This window comes from Branchiostoma belcheri, unplaced genomic scaffold (genome assembly GCF_001625305.1).
Source record: "Branchiostoma belcheri isolate BF01 breed outbred unplaced genomic scaffold, Haploidv18h27 scaffold80, whole genome shotgun sequence".
Classification (NCBI taxonomy): domain Eukaryota; kingdom Metazoa; phylum Chordata; class Leptocardii; order Amphioxiformes; family Branchiostomatidae; genus Branchiostoma; species Branchiostoma belcheri.
Genome location: NW_017804465.1, coordinates 1,504,166 through 1,516,646, shown reverse-complemented (window position 1 = coordinate 1,516,646; position 12,481 = coordinate 1,504,166). Strand labels below are relative to the sequence as shown.

General features: G+C 39.9%; 2 protein-coding genes across 2 annotated transcripts; both read left to right on the top strand.

The window, feature by feature from the left end:
- Positions 1-414: 414 nt before the first annotated feature.
- Positions 415-6,723, top strand: LOC109486524 (mitochondrial carnitine/acylcarnitine carrier protein-like). Its single transcript, XM_019790360.1, has 10 exons — positions 415-858; positions 1,864-1,956; positions 2,382-2,512; positions 2,946-3,036; positions 3,631-3,748; positions 4,110-4,182; positions 4,426-4,466; positions 4,682-4,750; positions 5,065-5,186; positions 5,622-6,723. The coding sequence occupies exons 1-10, from the start codon at positions 766-768 to the stop codon at positions 5,682-5,684; spliced, it is 894 nt and encodes a 297-aa protein (XP_019645919.1). The 5' UTR covers positions 415-765; the 3' UTR covers positions 5,685-6,723.
- A 775-nt stretch (positions 6,724-7,498) lies between these two features.
- Positions 7,499-11,461, top strand: LOC109486527 (xyloside xylosyltransferase 1-like). Its single transcript, XM_019790365.1, has 6 exons — positions 7,499-8,112; positions 9,257-9,411; positions 9,804-9,984; positions 10,480-10,569; positions 10,975-11,083; positions 11,299-11,461. The coding sequence occupies exons 1-6, from the start codon at positions 7,509-7,511 to the stop codon at positions 11,459-11,461; spliced, it is 1,302 nt and encodes a 433-aa protein (XP_019645924.1). The 5' UTR covers positions 7,499-7,508.
- Positions 11,462-12,481: the final 1,020 nt, after the last annotated feature.

The window sequence follows — 12,481 nt, the reverse complement described above, 5'->3', positions numbered from 1 at the left end:
CATATTTGGAGTGCTAATCTTTCTCACTCCGGGGTCCTCCATATAAGGTGCTGAAGGGCCTTCCACTACTACTCAGCTGTCATGGCGGACGTTAACCCGGTAAAAGACTTCATCGCCGGAGGTTTTGGCGGGGTTTGTCTTGTCTTCGCAGGACACCCGCTCGACACCATCAAGGTAAGGTCCCAAACATTCTACCACGCGATATCCTTCGCTAAGAACCGCTGTCATTGTCTCTTCTAGCCTGGTTTTTGTCTGTGACCTCTAGTTCAGGTTACCGAATGCGCTGTAGGTCAATATGTCCGATAGCCCCGCCCTCCCACCTTTGTTGGACGGCTCCATTGGCTGCGGCCGGAAAATTTACATCAGGGATGCGCTAAATTTGAATAATAATCGTCACATGTAACCCCTAACCTCTGCCCCTACTGTCTGCTCTTTTGTTACCGGTACCCCTCCCCTCTTTGGATCGGAAAAACCGGCCGGTGTCCGTGTAATTCTACTGTAGACAACTACGCTGCGTTGTACTGGAGTTTTGCCAGGGTAGCTTATCGGCTTGGGATCGATCGATCGATACTTTGAATCAACAGGGCCGGGAGATTCTACAATACTTCTCCAACTTCTTATGCGTCCTACAACGTCTCAAGGATCTTACCATTCATTTTTTCTTCACGTGTGCTTCACGTGAACAGTCTACACACCTTGAATACCGGCATCCGGCGTTTAGATAAAATTTTGTAACTTAAGGATAGATCCAGAGAACTCTACAATATGTCTGATGTAAGCCCAGCTAAAGACTTTATAGCCGGTGGTTTTGGAGGAGTGTGTACGGTGGTAACGGGGCATCCACTGGATACCATCAAGGTAGGAACATCAGTGGTTGCAAAATTATATACAAGTAGTAATGGTATGTACAATCCTTTAAAGGTGTGTACAGGTAGTTTTGAGTAAGGTGTGGTAGTGGTATAAGCCCTGACTTGTTAAAATTTATACGTCTAAGTGCGTAAACATCCGTGTACGTTTGCCAGGCATCAATACGACAGGTGGGACCAAGGACGTGTTAACGTTATTTATTTGTATGCCATTGTGGGGTTTTGCTTATATAATACATGTGCCTTCTGATTATGAATATTAAGTTAATAAGAGCCATTTGAATACGAATTACCGGAATATAAAATTATTGGTAATGAATTGTTGAAAAAAAGCATGCAGAGACCCCACTATATGTGTGTAGAAACTCATTGTACATTGTAACAGGGAAGTTTTTCCTATCCCCACATTTGCATCTGATTGGTCCAAGAAACAACTTACTGTATTGCTATGTCCATTCATTAAAGGACACCCTGTGGTGCCATGCTTAATTAACAGACTACAGCAGCATTATTATTCATCAATGCATTTACATGATGTACATCCAGAGGTGACCCCAGTCTGATATGACTGCTAGGTCGTTGAACTACTTTGCATGGACTGCAGGTGCAATCTCCAAGTAGATGTCGTGTGTAAAATTCAAAGTTTTCTGACTTGTGTTATGTTTGCATGTCAGTCTCCAAACCCAGCACCTCCCATCTCCAACTTTCCAAGACATTTTGGTTTTACCAGTTGTATAGATACAGAAAAAAAGACACAGACACATTCCATATGATACTAGTAAGTGGATTGTCCTGTAAACTTGTGCTATGAAAAATGAATGAAGACTTGTGTTGTTTTCTCAGGTACAACTTCAGACCCAGCCCACCCCCTGCTTCTAGAACAGCCCCCAAGTTTGTTTACACGGGCTTATTGATACACAGAAACATAAATGACGCCTAGAGGTTTGTGCTGAAGACTTGTGCTATGAACTAATGAGGCTTTCTGTTGTTTTTTCAGGTGCGACTTCAGACCCAGCCCACCCCCCCTCCAGGACAGGCCCCCAAGTTTGCAGGAGCATGGGACTGTGCCAGGCAGACAGTCATGAAGGAGGTCAGTGGTCTCAGCTATCTGTTTATTTATCTGCACAACAAATGCAAGACAATGGCAGCTGTGTCTCATCTGCACCTTGTTTTGTAGTCAAACCTGCCAAGAAGACCACTCAGGTGACTGAGAAAATGATATTAACAGGTGGTCACTACAGACAAATTCTCAATCATGTTTGTGTCAATGAGAAAAAGTGTGAAAGGGACCACCAAAGGGACCACCAAAAAGTGTTCACATTGGCCAGGTGGAGGTAGTCCCCTGTACAGGTTTAACTGTATTTTCAATTTCTGCACACAAGAAAACTGCTTCAGGTATATTGATTATGTAAATAGTACTAGAAATGTAGTAAATATCTCTACTGTACAGTTCTCAACATACATGTATGATCTCTTGAACAAATTAAGATACCTTTTTGTGTGCATCCCTCCCAGGGTTTCCGAGGCCTGTACAAGGGCATGGCAGCACCCATAGTGGGAGTGTCTCCCATGTTTGCTGTCTGTTTCTTCGGTTTTGGGCTGGGCAAAAAGCTGCAGGCAGGAGAGAAAACCAACGCTGAGCTGTCGTAAGTTCACTGTTACATTCCCGTCATCACTGAGCTTTTCTCCTATGGCATCCATTCAAAGATAGACTCATTGAAGAGATTCATGCAACACATGTGTATCACAGTCAGTAGAATATTCCTCAATCAGTGACATTTTTATGGTAAGACACGTACCTCGATGTCTACTGTACATCTTGATCACTCAGTTTGGAATGTATGATTCACTTTATTCATGTGTAATATATACTAAGAATAGGCAGCATATTGAAATATTTTAACATGCATGCCCCAGTCTTTCTTTACTTTAAAGTGTGTCAGCTGCTAAAGCTATATCAATGTTTTACCCTTTTCTTTTGTAGTACAGGTATAGTGTCTGGTAGGAGTATATCTGATAACCCACAATATGTACAAACACATGTACTATCTCAGCCTATAACTGTTCTCTTTGTCACAGGTACATCCAGCTGTGGAATGCAGGTATGTTGGCAGGTGTCTTCACGACTGTCATCATGGCACCTGGCGAGCGCATCAAGTGCCTACTGCAGGTGAGGCTCGTATGGCTACTGTCAAACTTTTGCAGTGGTTTTAACCAGATCTTAATGGCAGAGTGTGTTGTATATTGGAAACTCTACTCTCCAAGCAGAGGTGTGTGGGGAAGATTGTGACCTTTCTATAATATGCCCAGTTTGCTGTTGCTACTCCCTAATACTGTGGTGCTGGTAGCGATTGGTGGGTTGTAGCGACGGAAAATGGGGCGTATCATAGAAAGGTAACATTCTTCGCACACAAACCTCTGCTTGGAGAGTAAGAAGACTCCTAGTTCTTTAGTCAGGGCTGGAAATACTTTTTTCTGCATACAACATGTATACATACCTGCACTGCTATAGGTGGAACATGTATTTCTAGCCCTCTATCACATTTATTTTAAGTGCTACATCAACTGTAATTTTACCTCATGGGAAAATTAACAATGATGTTTGTTGTTTAAAGTTAAAACTTTTGGTTCAACACAAAGAAGTTCTCTCACCTAGAGCTTTTGACCAGTCTCTGTGGTCTTCCTCAGTAGACTGACACAGTGAGGCTTGTCATGTGAAGTGAAGCTTGTCATGATGTTTGTTGTATACATGTATCTGTTTTAGATCCAGGCCGATGCTGGGTCCAAGAAGTATGCAGGTCCGGTGGACTGTGCCAAGCAGCTGTACAGGGAAGGGGGGATCAGGAGTGTCTACAGAGGGACGGCTCTTACACTCATGAGGGGTGAATATACTTGGTTTCATCCATCCACTGTGTGTCACAGATCTACAGCCCAACCCAAACTGCCCAAGAAAACCACTCAGGGGACAGATAGAATTTTGTCTGTGTGGACAGGTGGTCACTACGGGGTCTAACACTTGTGTTAATGGGGAAAATTATCTAATGCCAGTAAATGGTCACCACCAAAAAGTTGCCACATTGGCCAGGTGGTTCTTACCGCTATGTATACTAATAAAGTAATATACAGGTATGACTTGTGTATCTGTTGCCTAATAATTTTTCTGTAACATGGCCATAGTGAGCAAAAAGATTGCTATACATGTATTTGCTTAAAATGATATTCATGTCTTGTGCCATTTTCCAGATGTGCCTGCCAGCGGAATGTACTTCATGAGCTACGAGATTCTTCAGCGCAAACTGACACCAGAGGGGAAGACGTGAGTACACTTTGTCATTTGTTGATAAATATCTTTGGAGAACAAAGTTGACTGTGTTAAAAAGATATTGGAGGTTCACATCTGGGGGCAGGTCTTCTGTAGAACTGGAGTGTTTCTTTTGAGTAGTTTTTCAGATTCATAGAGAAATATTTCTACATAGAACAACCTTGCGTACAGAAAGTTTCAAATTGCACCATCAGGTTTTGTTGTACTCATATTGTTACTTCCCTCTCCTTCATACAGCCGGAAAGATATCAGTGCAGGGAGGACACTGTTTGCAGGAGGTAAGCTAAGTCAAGTTTGTCCTTTTACAAACATATTGAACAGAGAACTTACTCTGTGTGTCAGAAAAGTCACTCATCATGAAGAAAATTCCTTAGTTTGTAACTTTGGATGCATGTCTTGCTTTTGGTTGTATTGTGAAGAAATTAGAAATATGAGGATGAAAAATTTAAGGTCTGTTTTTTCATATCATAACCTTTTGTTCTTCTCTCCCTAGGCATGGCAGGAGTTTTTAACTGGATGGTGGCCATCGCACCAGATACACTCAAGTCACGCTTCCAAACAGGTATGGTTATACATTATTATACATAAATATAAAGTGGCTACATGTTTTACTTTACTTTGATACTTTACATGCATGATTTTTTAAATAAAAGATTCAATTATACTAGCTACACAAGAAAACAGTTCCCCAAGCAAAGTTAAGGATAGATTATGAATTTGCTTAATATGTTACCTGGATGAGTAACGTAAATTTTTATGTCACTTCTTCTTTGATTCAATACTTAAAACACTTTACTTAGATGTGTATCTTCCTTGACACATTTGATATAAGAATGTTCGTTTTATAAGATTGTTGTTGCTGTATCTTTATCCTAGCCCCTGCTGGGAAGTACAAGGGCGTTGGTGACGTGTTGAAACACCTACTCAGGGAAGAAGGACCACAGGCTCTGTTCAAGGGGGTGGCTCCTATCATGGTCAGGGCCTTCCCTGCTAATGCTGTGAGTACAGTTTTTTTTTTTCTTTTCTTTATTCATGAAGTACTCAAGTTGCTTTTCATTGAGAGCATAAGGTCAGGGTCAGACAAAATGTAATAAGATACAGGTTGCTGGATTCCCTAAATTTATATGCCACCAAGTGTAAGTATAAGTTTAATTTGATAGCATTTGGACCCCAGATTTGTGATGGTCAAATCATGTACTTCATAGCTTTTGTCATGAATTGTCCAGAAAAGTCTTGAAGTCACAACACTTAAGGGTCTCATTGAGTCTGAAACTGGTCTGCAAGGATCGGGACTTCTGTCCGCAATGACTGACAGACTGTATTGGAGACAAAACTTCACAAGCTACACCTCAGATGAGGATGAGTGAAGAAGAAGAAGATACGTTATGTATGATAGGATCGGTGATTTTCTTTTTACAATTTCCTTTTTCCAGGCTTGTTTCCTTGGTTACGAGTTGTGCATGAAGTTCCTGAATTGGCTGGCACCAGGCATGTAGCAAGGAGGCAGTTACCAAGACAACAGAGGAGGAATCAACCAATCACATCAAAGGGGGACTGACTGAGAGCATCGATCTACAGTATAATAACCCATTATCGTGAAGAAAGAAAGCTTGTCACAAGTTCAAATTATTAGACTGAGGAAAGAGTCAGGATCTAGGACATTTGGAGAACTTGAGATATTTTTCAGTGACATGACAGGGACCATACCATTGGCTCAGGAGCATGCAGGGGTGGACAGGACGCTTTTTTAAAGAAAAAAAGTTTTCCATTGTGTGTTACTAAGTCTTGCCTAATGGTCAGGGGAGTTGAGCAAAAATGAGATCTTCCACTGGTATGTTTTAGTGCCTACTGAGAATGGATGTACAATGTAGATAAATACTGTCCTTTCAAATCTTAAATATATCACTGGGTTTTTGAGATAATGACAACTTAATTGCAGTGAGTGAAACCTGTATGTTGATTATTGCAGATATTGAATGTATTGTTAGCAGCTAAGATAAAGCTTCCTTGGAATCTGCCCAAAAAACAGTTACACAAGCAACTGGATATGATTTTGGAAACAGTCAGATATTTTAGGTAGCATCCACTACCGTTCGTAAATTGACACTGGAGAACTTGTGCAGAAAGGCAGGTTTATAAGCAAGGACTAGTGATTGATATTTTTGGAAGTCCATGTGGAAACAAAAGTTTTCATCTGACCGTTTCCAAAGTCTATCCAGTTGCTTGGCATATCTTATTATGTCTGTCTAACCTTCACAGACGCTTCTAAAGAATTGTTGCCATCTATATGTCCGTAACGAGTCAACTAGTTAGTTCAAAATTCAAAACACCATGGGAGTGGAAGCTATAATTGCTTTGTAGTGGGCTTTAGAGTTATATTTTCTGATGTTAATAATGAGATTTCAAAAATTGTAACTAACAACAAATGGGTGCTGAGATTGGGCATGCTGATTTCACTATTGTTTGTATATAGGAGCTGCCATAGAACAAATGCATTTTAGGGTTATTAGTTCAGTAAGAAAGGTGAAAGAAAAGCATTTGATGTGAGGAAGAGAGGGAAGGACTGAAAATACTGTTCTGTGAACATGTATTTTGAAGTAAACAGGTATGTCCACACTGTAAGCTTGTGTATTAAATGTGCCCTGGATATGATAGGTAATTTGACTGTTTACCAAGATATTCACTCAGTAATAACACTAATTTATCTGTTCTCTGAATTACCTGCGGGAATCCTACAACACAGAAAATACTGACATTTGATTTGTATCTCATTTACTCAGTTATGAGTGAGAATTACAGTGAATAAATGCCTACAAGGAGGGCTTCAAATGATATTTTGTTCATTGTGGTAACTGTAAATTATGATTTTTAGAAATTATCATAAATATTTAACATATGAAATACAATAAATATTTATGATAAATATCCCAGTATAGTAAATTATACTGGTGAAATGAAAGTGACATATTTTTGCGCTTTACACTAGCATAATGTAGGTTTATTTCGCCTTTCTTTGTCAAGACACTATACCAGCAAGAAAACGTCCCAACCAAACATCTACTTGGACATTCCTTTGTTTAGGCGTATCACTGAAGGGGTTGCGCAGTAATACACAGGTCGGAGGTCATATCCTGACATTCCCAACAAAATAACCTAAACCTATATTTCTAGATCCAATTATGTTTATTATCATATATATATTAGAATTATAATTAAATCTGAGTGATATAGGATTTTATATAGTTTGAAACGTATTGAAAATATGCTGGACTACTTTTCGAAGGTCGGATGTGCACAGCCTCATCACACCCGGAACTAACATGGCGAGAGGCGGTGCGGGTAATAAAAGATCCAATGTAGCTTCGTCATCTTTCAGACATTTCCACACCCTCCAGATGGGTCTCAAGATGCTGACATCTCTCAAGTTCTGGGCTGCCGTCCTTGTTGTTGCTTTAGTCCTCGGATTTTACCAACTAGCGGGCAGAGAAACGTTTTCAGACGTTCTAGCCAAGGAGAAAGAAATATCGGCAGCCCATATGGGCCACCAGGACTCTCCAGCGGATCCTAGTAAAACTAAAACTCATGCTGCAAAAGCCGACGCCAAAGAAGGACTAAATCTTGTACAAGATGCCAAGGGACAACAAGAAGAAGTTGAAGAGGACCAGGATTCAGAGAAAGACGACTCCCAGGAAGTTGAATATCACGTATTGCAGATGTTCACGAAAGCTGGGAACAATAGAGGACTGATAGACAAGTTTAAGTTGTGTTTTAACTCTATGATGCAGAAGTCCACAATCCGGCCTGACAGGGGAGAGATCCTACATCTACATCTTGTCTCAGATCCGGACAGTAGACCCATAGCGGAGGGGATCGTCGGCACATGGCTACAGAAGGGATTGTTAAAGGTAAGATATGTTAGTATTAATACTTGTTACTAAACATACTTCAAGTTGACATCTGGTGATTTTCGTAACATCACACTCAAGGTATTTTGCCATTGTCCACTTTTCATTGTCAGATTTCTTAGCCAAATAGATTGGCCAACGGTATTTCATCACAATGATATTTTAACTCCCACAGTGTTTTTACACCTTGCCCTTTGCAAATTAATTGTCATTAATTATCAAAGAAAATACAGATTTTATCCAAGCTGTCACAAAACATTTAGCTTTTGTCTTCTGCATGTAACGTTACATGGACTGGTATGCGTGTTCGTCATGTTTTATTTGGGGGACCCTAAAGACAAGCAGGGCAGGCATGTCTACGTGGCAACCTTCAGTTAATTCAACCCTCTAAGCTGCTCACCCAACTGTAACCTGAATTTGTTTAGCCAATTAGAAGGCTTCAGGTGGCAAATTACAATCATGGCAAGTTGATCTGTTATGTAACAGGTACGTAGCCTGAGAATCAGGCTAATTAAACTTCATCTTCAAATTAAGGTTTGTAAACTTGGAATGAAAGGAAAAATCTTAGTTAATATATTAATTGATAAAGATTCTAAATCTGTGCTGATCTAAATCTAAATTCTAAACTCTGAGATACTTTATAGGGTCCAGGAAATGGTACTGAATGCTCCTTAGCAGCAGTATGTGCCTGTCCTTAGTGCTGAAAGAGCAATCTTTGGAGATATTGCATCACATGCTTCACTTTTGGCAAATACTTCCAAGCAGTTATCATAATTCAGTCTGAACAGGTGGTACATGGAGGAGATGAGCTTTGTGGATGAAATAATGCCTTAGGCTACATTTATTTTAGAATAATTTCTCGCATTTTCTTTCCAACAAATACAATAATGTGTTACAGCAATGGCTTGTGGCATACAATGATGATACAAGTTGCTTGAGCAAAAGTCTGCAACAATGATACTAATTAATGATGTATTGCCATTTCTTTATTATGATGCACTGCTTTTGTATAATATTGATGTTTTGTCGTATGACTCTAGTATGTTGTTATGGTTTGTATTATGTACATGTATCAGTGGTAGCCGCTACTAGCCTTGCTGCTGTCTGGCTACCACTTGTCATGCACTGTTGCATTCCCAATAAAGGAAATAAAATTAAATAACTGGCCTTTCTTCCTTTCCAGTTGTCCTTCCACGACCCCGCCGAGTTGACAGAGACCCTGTACCCCATTGTGCAGCCGATGCAGGAAAAGTTCAGCGCCGGAGCCAAGTCCTACTACGGAGACTCCATATTCTTCCTGTCCGTCGGGATGCACCAGGTTTGTTTGCTTTCCTGGTTTTGTTGATTTGTTGATTGGACTTTCTCATACAATTTACAATATGTACGTTGAATACGTGGAAGACGAAACGCATTTTATATCAAATTGTACCCTCTATAGCAATGAACGAAATGAACTCTTTGACGTAGCCTCCAAGTTCTACCCAAACTTTCACCCATATACAAATGAAAACTACTCTCCTCTTAACATCCGAAAACCCACAAATCCTCTGTCTTCGAAAAAGAAGTCAAATCCAGTAGTTTCTTAGTAGTTATCAGTAGTTCTATATGTACTAATTGTCTGTTTTTATACCATGTTTCTTCTGTTCCTGCAATTAGCCCTCGGGCAAGAATTTGCAATAAACAATTATTTAATAAACAAACAATAAACAGGTTTTCCCCGCGGAGACAAAACGTATCGTTCAGCTGGACTGCGATCTGAAGTTCCGGTCAGACGTCAGGGAGCTTTTCGAGATGTTCGACCGTTTCGAGTCGGGGAACGTGATCGGGATAGCACAGGAGCAGCAGCCGGTGTACAGGCACACCTTCTGGCAGTACAGGAACGAACACAAAGGTTGGATCTCTGTAATTTATCTAGTACATGTAGTAGAATTTGAATTGACTATGATTATCTGAACTTGATTTACACATCAATAAATAACACCCTTGTCCTTGGGCCTAGGAAAAAATGTTGTGTTTCCAGTTTCCCAACCAACCCTAGAAAAAACTGCCGGCCCTAGCCTATTTTTGGGTGGACCCCTCTAAGTGTCCCCTCTGTAATGAGATACTACCCAGTAGTAGAGTCTGAATTGACTATATGTATCTTAAATTGATTTACACATCAATGACACTTACAAGTTGTCATGTTCAATCATATTTTCCAGTCACCCATATATACTGTAAGTGTTGAGTAGTTCTGTTACTTCATTTTAGTGATGCTGAAGAAGAGTGATGGATAACACTCAAAATGCTTTATTTTTATCCAGTAGTAGTGACTTGAGTATGAATTGTCTATGATGAGTAATTGTTACCTGGTTGTCTAACCTTCACCATATCACCCAACACAAAGGTACAAAAGTCGGGGACCCCCCACCCGATGGCCAGCCTGGGTTCAACAGTGGAGTCCTGCTGCTGGACTTGGACCGGATGAGGGAGTCAGGTTAGTGACGGTTTATCAACCTTCAAGCTTGGATTGAATGATTAGCTGCTAAAATTTTGGTACCAAATATGTGCATGTATTGGTTTAGGTAGGAGGAGAAGGTGAAGAAGATTTCAACTTCAATGATGTGACAGATGATTTGACAATTTTTCAACTTCACAGACAATTTGATAACCAGTTTTCTCCACTCTTCTCTGTTTTCTGTACTTATTAGCATTTCGCATAGTGTAAAGCCAGTCCCTTCTCAAAACTGATGTCATCCTCCCGTCTTTTTCATCCCAAGTCTCCACAACTCCCCAATTGAGAATTGGTAGCCGAACAGCTAGTAGTACTTCAGTGTGCTAAAGGTTAACCACTTTACAAAATTATACATTTAATTTTTTTCTATTTTTTATTTATGTGCAGGTCTCTACAACTCCCTCCTGGATGGAAATGTGGTCCGAAACATGTCGGAGGAGTTTCACTTCAAGGGGCACCTGGGAGATCAGGACTACTTCACACTCCTCAGCTACAGGTACTGCAGCTTTGTTTGTTTGTTTGTTTGTTTGTGTGTTATGCTGAAGGGCAGTTATACCGGCTATACAGATACAGAAGCTGGTGTGTTACGCCGAAGGGAGGTTATACCGGCTATACAGATACAGAAACTGGTGTGATACGCCAAAAGGTGGTTATACCTGAGCTACTGATACAGATATACATTCTGTATATTTGTTTGCTTCTGAACTACAGGTACCCGCAGCTGTTCCACGTGCTCCCCTGCACCTGGAACAGACAGCTCTGCACCTGGTGGAGGGACAAGGGCTACCAGGAGGTGTTCGATTTCTACAACGACTGTGCAGGCGAAGTCAACATTTACCACGGGAACTGTAACACACCAATCCCAGATGGATAGTTGTTCTAGTTTCATATCATTCTATACTTCATACTTCTCACTGTAGCTTTTGCTAGAATGTATATTTGCAATAAAACTTTACTGTATACGATAGTAATAGATTTATATACTTAGTTTTTTTGCCTCCTTTACTATCAGCACTACTGTAATGACATTTTACCTTTAGACTGTTGCACAATGTAACTGCTGCATTAAGCCCATGTGGGTAAAAACTATAATTCAGTTATATAATGTTGCTTACTTCGTTGCAAAATCTGGCTACTGATTCTGAAATCAGAGAGAAACAATTGGATGCACGTCCTAGTAGTATACTAGGTATTCCTCTGTTGCTTATAACTGATTCCTTTTCCCGCTGTATATTTATTTGCTGAAATCTTTGTTGCATAATCTGGCTACCAGTTCTGAAATCAGAAGGAATTAGAAGCAATTAGAAGTAATTGCAAGAAGTGTACTGTTGCTTAAAATATGGTATAAATATTTCTATTTTTCCTTGTATATGTGCTTGCTTGTCTGTTGCATGATCAGGTTTTACTAAGCACTTTGAGAAAAAAGCAATAATATGTAATTTCTACGTAGTGAACTGATGAGCATTCCTTTCTGTTGCTTATACATGACTGTTTTTAAGCCACACTGTATTGTCCTACATGTATATGACACAAATTTTATTCAGATTTTATGGGGCCAATATAAGCAGAAAAAATATAATCAAGAATAAGTACTAAGACATTAATTACTGCATTTTGAATTGTTTTAAATCCACTCAAACTGCTGGCAAAATGTGCAATATCTGATCAATGATGTGCGACAATGTAATGAGTTGTTTTAGTGACAACACCATCATGACCAAGTCTTGTATAATTGTTAGATTTTGTACCAGTTTTGCAATGGTGAGACGATTATGCAGTCCAATATCAGTTATGAATATGAAAGTTCATTTTTCCATTGATCTTTCAATGCAATTTTCAAGAAGTCAAGAATAATGTCATAATCATGCTTTTACCAATCTCGGGTATGAGTTTA